Raw genomic sequence first — 8,695 nt, forward strand, 5'->3', positions numbered from 1 at the left:
TAAGATATTTGTAATTTTGCAAGCAAATGCCTTTAAAATAATAGCAAAATTAATAATAAAACAAGAGTTTTACAATATCCAAATAATAACAATAAAATAGTAGTAATATAATAGTAAAATGGTAGCAAAACAACAATAAAATAACAACAACCAGCAAAAGGGAAATTCTTTTTAGGTAAATTCGGGTTGGGTCGAGCCCTGCTCATTTAGAAAACAAACATTATTTTTTGTCCAAACCCATGTTTTGAACTTATTTTTTTACTTAAACCCTCCTACTTGTTTAACAGGTATTCCAATATCAAATCTAGATGTGATGAACATATGCGCACGAGGTAGTCTCTTTGATTGAGGCAACCCCTCACGGTTATGGGTATATTCAGAGGTGAATAAATTTAGTTAGATGAAGCAAGGTGATATTATATAACAAATTTAATTCAATTTATGTTACTTAGGGTTTGTTCAGAGAGATGTTTACTTTCAATATCACTACTATTTTTACATTAACAATAGATGAACAGACTACACTTAAATTATTAGACTGAATTTAATCAAGAAGTGATGTAACATATGCATAGCTGACACATAGAAGGACCACTTTATAATATGCTTTACTCTTTATGTGTGTGTAAAAACAAGCTCTACCCCTTTGCTCCTTCCTTCATAGAATCCACAGTAAGAAAAGTACGGATATAAGGTTGATATTATGCTCCCATAAATATAGTTAAGAAAACAAAATAAATACTAATAAAATAAAATAATATTATTTCATTTCATGCTCCGAAATCCTTCTCATTACGTTATTCCGTATGTCAATGATTTTTCTTTTATTAATAATAAAAACGTTTAAAATAAAATATCTTTTTTTTTAATTTTATTTTGTGGAAATGACGAAATGCCACACACAAGGGTTAGGTTAAGGTTCGGCGCACCTTAATAAAGACGACTGTCACTATGCAAAACTGTACCACAATCCATAAATTCCTTTTGAAATTACCAAAACACCCTTTTCCAGCAAAGCTTTCCATATTTTTTTAGCCATTTCAAAAGTTCAAAGTTCAACCCACACTTCCCTACTAAAAATAAAAACTTTTGCACTCGGACACTGGATTTTGAAAAGACAATAATACCCATCCACATTTCCCATTATTCCGTACAAGCCAAGTGAAACCAATGCGGAATTTGTTTCAAAACGGGTGTCTTGAATTGTCCAAAACCAGACACCGAGGTGACGCTTTTGTCTGGTTCCTTTTTCCCACCATCAAACAAAAGTAGTTTCCGCACAACAAAAAAGCAAGAGAGAGAGAGAGAAAAAACCACATTGGGAGAAGGAAATGGACGGTAACACTACTGAAGCGGAACGTTGGCTCACCATAGCTGAGAAGCTATTGGCGTCACGTGACTTGCACGGGGCTAGGACGTTGGCGATCCGAGCACGGGAACTGGCTCCGGTGCCGGCTGACCAGATACTGGCTGTGACCGACACTCTCATGGCTGCGCAATCAAACCCTCAAGATTGGTACGGGATATTACAACTCGTGCCGTTAACTCAGTCTATGGAAGTGGTGGCGGGTCAGTACAGGAAACTGGCTATGTTCTTGAATTATGGGAAGAACGGTCTTTCTTTTGCAGATCAGGCCTTTCGGTTGGTTTCTGAAGCTTGGAATGTGTTGTCTAACCCTTCTAAGAAAGCCATTTATGATAACGAGTTGAGGTTTCTTCAGTTTGGCCCGGTGAGTCAGTTCGGTCAACAGTATCACCACCATCAGCAGCAGCAGCAGCATCAGCAACAACCGCAACTTCAGCAGCCGCAAACACAGGCGTTGTTTATGCAACCGCCGCCGCCTCCGAAAGAGACGCAGACGCTGTTTATGCAACAGCCACCGTCTGCGCCTCCGAAAGAGACGCAAACGCTGTTTATGCAACCGCCGGCTCCTCCGCCTCCTAAGGAAACGCAGACGTTGTTTATGCAGCCGCCGGCTCCTTCGCCTCCGAAGGAAACGCAAACGCTGTTTATGCAACCACCGGCACCTCCGCCTCCGAAAGAAACGCAAACGCAAACGCTGTTTATGCAACCACCGGCGCCTCCGCCTCCGAAAGAAACGCAAACGCAAACGCTGTTTATGCAATCGCCGCCGAAAGAAACGCAAACGCAAGTTACACAACCGCTATTTGCGATTAGAAGCCCTACGAATAATAATAAAGATGGAAATGCTGCATTAGAAGGGGGAGGGCAGTTGGGTTTAAATAATAATCCGCCGGAGCCGACTCGCCCGGCTGAGTCAACTTGGGCAAGGCAGATGAATCAGACAGGTTTAGCTGGGCCGAGTCAGATTAATCAGTCAGGATCAGTTAGTTCGAGCCACATTAGTCGGCCAGAGCCTACACGGACAAGCCAGGTTAATCGGCCGGAGCCTACGCAATCGAGCCAGGTTAATCAGCCCGAGCCAACCCGGACCAGCCAGGTTAATCAGATAGGAGTTGCTAGCTCGAGGGAATTGAATCGGACCGAGTCGATTCGGACAGTTGAGATTAATCAGACAGCTCCGCCTCCTCCTCCTCCGGCGGAGAATACTCGAACATATCCCAATGGTGTGACTGGGAAGACCGATTCCACTCGGCCTAGTCAAGCTACTGAGTCAGAGGGACCGACTTTCTGGACAGCTTGTCCGTACTGTTACGTTCTCTACGAGTATCCCAGGGTGTACGAAGATTGTACGCTGAGGTGTCAGACTAAGAGTTGCCGGCGAGCTTACCATGCAGTTGTGATACAGTCGCCGCCGGTGAACGGAAAGGACACTCATTTCTACTGTTGGGGTTTTTTCCCAATAGGGATTTCGAGGAATGGTAAGAATAAGGGCGGTAATTTCCCCGGTTGGTCCCCTATTTCCAACATGTTTGCTTGTCCCATCGACAAGATTGCTGGAAAACAAAAGACTGCCACAAAACCTGCTCCAAGAGTGTATTACGATGACAATGATGCATACGTAGAGATTCTTGATTCAAGTGGACCTTCAGACGAGGATGATGACGACGACGAATGGCAGAAAGATGAGAGGAAGAAGAAGAAGGCAAAGAGTGCCAAAGGGAAAGGATCTGCTGGGAGAAAACCTAAGAAACCACAGAGTGAGAGAGTGAATAAAGGGAGCAACGAGCAAGTTAGTGATAATCACAGTGGGAATTTAAACGGTGCTCCGATAGCACCCGAGGGAAAGCCAACTGCTGAATCAAGCAGAAGGGGGGTCGCAAATAGTGGGAGGAAACAAATGGTGAGAGGAGCAAAGAATCTGGGGAAGTTGGATTTGAATGTGGAGTTCAGTAACGAAGTGGAAGAGCCGGTACCAAGGAGGAGTGAGGGGAACCATGCTGGATACGGTGAAGAGGATAACATGGAAGGGAACGGATTTTTTGAGGGTCTTGATGAGTTTTTAAGTAGCTTGCCTATACTCTCAGCTGTTGGGGATGATAAAGTTAAGGCTACTTAGTGAAGTAAGATCCTTGTTTCCTTTTTTGCAGCAGTTGTAGTTCTAATCGTATGCTTGTAGTATTTAACTATGTGGAGGTACTCGGTTGAATTTGACTGGATACTTTGTAGCATCCTATGTTATTATTTTTATAGTTCCGAGCTGCCTGTTTATTCCTAGTGAATTTTCCTGTTTGGGAGGACAGGTTAAAAGCTTGGTACATAACCATCAGACATTTCGGGTTGAAGATCGAATATCCACCCACCTTGTAAGTTCCCCCTCTTTTAGAAAAAGGGAAAGATAAAAAGTGCCTGATGGTGGAAATATGGTCCGAGAAAAGTTGAATCGAGCTATTTAGGTTGTTAGTATTGCTTTTTTTTTTAGAAGATTTCAATAAATAGGGGATTCATAGCAGAAGAAGCTTCAATTGTTAGGGATTCTCTATGGATCTAATTATCAATGCCTTTGTGCTCTAAGCATGACACACCAAAGGTTATTTTCACTATCGTTTAACTCTTTCCATTCAATGCAATATATTAGCTTTAATATATTCTTTTTTTAATTGTATCCTTGCCTCTACTTTGTGTGTGCTTGCTCTATCATGACTTATTGACAATAATCGATACCTTGTTAGTCTTGGTTCCTTAAGTATCTGTTGCCCGAAACCAAGAACAGACTTTCCTTCTGTTCTTAAGTACTGAAGCATCCGAATCTTATGGTAATATTAGTTGCATAATCTTTTCGACCTAGGAGTATTGAGATTTCGGTCTGAAAGAGTTATATTGTTACTACTGTTCTTTGTATAGATGCTCTGTATGCAATGATTTATCGGCTGGCCTTAGCTCGGAACGGATGAATCACATTCGATTTGCTGGTATGCTAGTAATCGTAGCCATCAGCTTGCCATGCCAATGGTGAGAAACCCATGGCAATATTATATGATAAACTCTTTGCTCTCTTTTAGGGACTAATTAGATTGATAGTTGGTAACTAGTATGGTACAGTACAGTGTCGGATATAGGAATGTATTTGAAGGGCATTCCCTACTCACCCATGTGCAGCTGCTATTTTTGGGAATTGAATTGTTGTGTGTTTAAGTTTCCTTGATTTATTACATGCATCATGTTTTTATTGCAACATTAGTGGAGAGAGAATCTTACTTTTGATTAAATGTTGAACAGCCCAACAACTTATTCTAATCATTAAATTTCTATCTCTATATGTGTTATGGTTTTTTGCTTTCTTCCCTGCCCTTTGTGGTTGGTGTTGATAGTTTTGGAGTTGTTTCAGTTTACGTCTTCCGGTATTTGTGGTTTGCGTTGATGGTTTTGGAGTTGTTTTAGTTCCCATTGTTCTTACTTCCGGGACAATGGTACGGAGATATTACCCTCCTCCGAAAACACGGGAAAAGCTTTAAACAAATTTGAGCAGACTGGTATCCGCCACTCTGGTCTAAGAAAACATGACATGACAAGCAAGGTCATATGGCATGCTTCTTGATCTTAGGGCTGAAGTGTTTGGGGTTAAGGTTGTCTCATGTTCATCTTGTTTAGTCATTCGTTCATCTTTGATTCCCACATATATATGTAAGCTTTGTTAAAGTTTCTGCACTATTATTTATTGGACCCCTTGCAAGCAACAAAGGATTGCATTTGTAATCTGTTTTATCATTTTCTGAAACTCAGCCCAATGTGATGGAATATGGGCTGAAATAATTAAAAAAAGCCTTTAATTATATATTTTTATATCATAAATTGAAAAATTAAATCTTGAATATCGATTTAATTTTTTCAATACAAAGCTTAAGTATTTCATTTCTTTAATCTGGTAAAAGATCTTTTGGTCCTTTTCCATTTTGATATTGAACAAAGTGATCACTTTCAAAAATTATAACAAATTTAATTTACGTCAATTTCAAAAGTAAATAACTAAAGACATTTAATTATAACATAAATGTTTTTTTGTCAGTTGTATATAAATTTTATTGGTATAATAACAAATTTAATCTCAAAGTCTAAACATTTTGTTAAATTGATTTTGATTTAATAAATTCAACCCACAATATTTATATATATTTTTAAATTTAGTCTTAATTCAACAAATTTAACTCACAACGTTTATATATTTTGTCAAAATTTCTGTAGAATATACAAATATCGAAGTGCTAAATATGTTATTATATCAATTAAAATTATGTACAATTGATTAGAAACATTGATCTGTGATTAATTATCCTTACTTGCTCACTTTCGAAATTGAAAGGGATTAAATTGTTTTATTTTTAAAAAAGGGACCAATTTACTCAATATCAAAATTAAAAAGGACTGGAATTGTGTTTTTAACTTTTAATTTATACTTCATAAAATTTCAATTTTAATTTATACCTAAATATGTTCTAGCTTTTAGTTATTCGTAAATACACCCTTAATATAAATAAAAATTTCACTTCAAAACAAAGGAGGTACAAAAGTATTTATTTAGGTGCAAAAGAAATTACAAATTTCCTATTTTATTCCCCAATGAAACTTTAAATAGATTAGGTAAATTGTTAAGAAATTTATTGTGTAAATGTGAGCTATGGAAGTGTTTTATAGTCCATATAAAATTAATAGTATAAGTGCTTGAAATGGAGACCGCTATATTATTAGCTTTGATGTCTCAAGCTTTTGATATAACAACATTTAAGGCAAAATTTATACGTAATATATGTCCTAAATCGTTTGGTGAAAATATAATTGAAAATTTCATCAAACATTTATTATGTTGACCGTATGTAGACTTGAGCCCATTCGAAAAGTGGGAGGGTTTGGGCAAAAAAACGAGGTCCATTTTCTAAACTGGTTGGGCCTTGGGTAAATTTTTTTTGCCCGGGCACAGCCTGAATTCGCAAAAAAAAAATCTGCTACCTTTTGCTGCTGTTTTGGTGTCGTTTTCGTTATTATATTGCTATTATTTTGTTGTTATTAAGTATAAATAATTTTTTAAATTTATTTTCAATTTGTTGGGAAACATTGATTTTAATGTTTTAGTGTATTTGATGTATTATATTTTTAAATTTGTTCTTATATAAAAATAATAATATAAAAGAATTTAATACGGGTGGCTCGAGTTTTAGCATTTTTATCCGGGCTGAACTTGGGTAAAAATTGAAGCCCATTTTTTAGACAGGGCCATACTCGGGCCTAAAAATGGGCCTAAAATTCTATTGAGGCTCAACCCTATCGAACATATGATCACCTCTAACTGTATATAACCAAACTTTAATATTTTAATTTTCTTCTACGTCTTTCATTAATTTATTTTTAAATAACAAAGAAACAAAAAACATAATTATGGTTGCAAAAGCAAGTTGGTATTATATAGTTGAACAAACCAAACGTAGCAAATAAAATTTTACATTATTTTTTATATAAATTTTATTTAGTTCATATATTATTATTTTCTTAATGTTATATCTAGTTATTTTATATAATCGTGTCGTAATCAAAATTAAAAAAAAAATCCCAGCTTATGTTTGAAGAAAATAAAGCAGAATTAAGGTGTTAAACAAATGTTAATTTAGTATGATAGTATGAGTACATTAATTGCTTATTCAATCCAATATAAAGACCAAAGGCTTGATTAGGGTGGTGACAACTTCATAATGGTGGTCAAATGTATGTGTCATAGTTTGATATAGTTTTTCAGTAAAGAACAGGTGAGAAGTTGAGCTAACAAAATCTAGAATTTCTCACCAAACATCCACAAAACCTTCTTGTTCTCCACTTCCTGTTACCTATAAAAGCCTCGTCATTTCATGCAATTGCATAAACAAGCACCCTTCAAGTATTCATTTTGAAGCACTTGTTGTCATCTCCCATCTGATTTTCTTAATCATGGCTTATCATCGTTTGCCTTTTTTTGTGTTACCCTTTTGTTAATCACTTTGTCATCGATGAGTAGCAACACAGTCTTGGTTGGCGCCGCGCCTTTTGGAGACATCTGTGCGGAGATTCCTAAACCCGAGTTGCACGACATGCCGTCATTCCCAAAGGTTGAACTTCCAAAGCCCGAATTGCCGAAATCCAAACTGAACTACCTAAAATGCCCGAGTTGCCAAAACTGAATTGCCTAAAGTTCCGGAGTTGCCAAGGCCCGAATTGCCTAAGGTCCCCGAGTTTCCAAAAGTTCAGAGTTGCCAAAATCGAATTACCCAAGGTTCTGAGTTTAGAAAGTGCGAGTTGCCAAAGCTCGAATTTCCTAAGATTCCCGAGTTGAAAAATCCAAGAAGTTAAAGTTCCAGATTCCCAATGCTCCTAAATTGTCAAAATCTGAAGCACCAAAAGTTCCGGAGTTACCAAAGCCAGAATTTCCTAAAGTTCCTGAAGTGCCCAAGCCTGAATTACCCAAAGCTCCCAAGTTGCCAAAACCTGAATTACCAAAAGTTCCTGAGTTACCAAAGCCAGAATTGCCTAAAGTTCCCGAGTTACCTAAGCCAGAATTGCCCAAGCCTGAATTACCCAAAGCTCCCGAGTTGCCAAAACCTGAATCACCAAAAGTTCCTGAGTTATCAAAGTCAGAATTGCCTAAAGTTCCTGAGGTGCCTAAGCCAGAATTGCCCAAAGCTCCTGAATTGCCAACAATTCCTGAGGTACCAAAACCAGAATTGCCCAAAGCGACTGAGTTGCCAAAACCTGAATTACCAAAAGTTCCTGAGGTGCCTAAGCCAGAATTGCCAAAAGCTCCTGAATTACCAAAACCTCAATTACCTAAAATTCCCGAGTTAACAAAACCAGAATTGCCTAAAGTTCCAGAGGTACCGAAACCAGAATTGCCCAAAACTCCTGAGTTGCCAAAACCTGAATTACCTAAAGTTCCTGAATTGCCTAACATGCCGAAACCCGAAGAACCCAAAGTTCCAGAGCTACCCAAACCAGAACTACCTAAGTTACCCAATCTACCAAAGCCAGAAACACCTAAACAAGAATTGCCTTAAGTTGCCTGATTTGCCTACCGTGCTAAAACCTTGAATCATGGTACTATGTTTTCCCTCGACAATAAACATATGATTTTTAGATATTCTTCTTATAAGAGTGTGTTGATTAGCATATTTAAATTCATTTCATGTATCACTTGTAGACCAGATTATTTATATATGTTTGTTTTGAGTGATTTTATTGTTATCATCTATATATTATACTTGTATACTTTCTAAATAAATTTATAGTTATACACAAAGTTTGATTTTTTTTTTA

At 37.4% G+C, this 8,695-nt stretch overlaps 2 protein-coding genes across 2 annotated transcripts; both read left to right on the forward strand.

Moving 5' to 3' along the window:
• The first annotated feature begins 1,198 nt into the window (after positions 1–1,198).
• Positions 1,199–4,023, forward strand: LOC105779860 (uncharacterized). Its single transcript, XM_012603816.2, has 2 exons — positions 1,199–3,486; positions 3,667–4,023. Exon 1 carries the CDS (start codon positions 1,332–1,334, stop codon positions 3,480–3,482), a length of 2,151 nt encoding a protein of 716 aa, XP_012459270.1. The 5' UTR covers positions 1,199–1,331; the 3' UTR covers positions 3,483–3,486; positions 3,667–4,023.
• Positions 4,024–7,395: 3,372 nt separating this feature from the next.
• LOC105780051 (protein PELPK1) lies at positions 7,396–8,695 on the forward strand. The gene is made up of 2 exons (XM_052629886.1): positions 7,396–7,494; positions 7,732–8,695. The coding sequence occupies exons 1-2, from the start codon at positions 7,396–7,398 to the stop codon at positions 8,434–8,436; spliced, it is 804 nt and encodes a 267-aa protein (XP_052485846.1). The 3' UTR covers positions 8,437–8,695.

The sequence above is a fragment of the Gossypium raimondii genome, chromosome 4, assembly GCF_025698545.1.
Source record: "Gossypium raimondii isolate GPD5lz chromosome 4, ASM2569854v1, whole genome shotgun sequence".
NCBI lineage: Eukaryota > Viridiplantae > Streptophyta > Magnoliopsida > Malvales > Malvaceae > Gossypium > Gossypium raimondii.

Excerpts from the sequence above, each read along its gene's own strand:
- LOC105779860 (XM_012603816.2), top strand. The coding sequence starts at position 1,332 with ATGGACGGTAACACTACTGAAGCGGAACGTTGGCTCACCATAGCTGAG.
- LOC105780051 (XM_052629886.1), top strand. The coding sequence starts at position 7,396 with ATGAGTAGCAACACAGTCTTGGTTGGCGCCGCGCCTTTTGGAGACATC. Across the intron at positions 7,495-7,731 it reads ACATGCCGTCATTCCCAAAG|TTAAAGTTCCAGATTCCCAA; the intron begins GTTGAACTTCCA and ends AAATCCAAGAAG.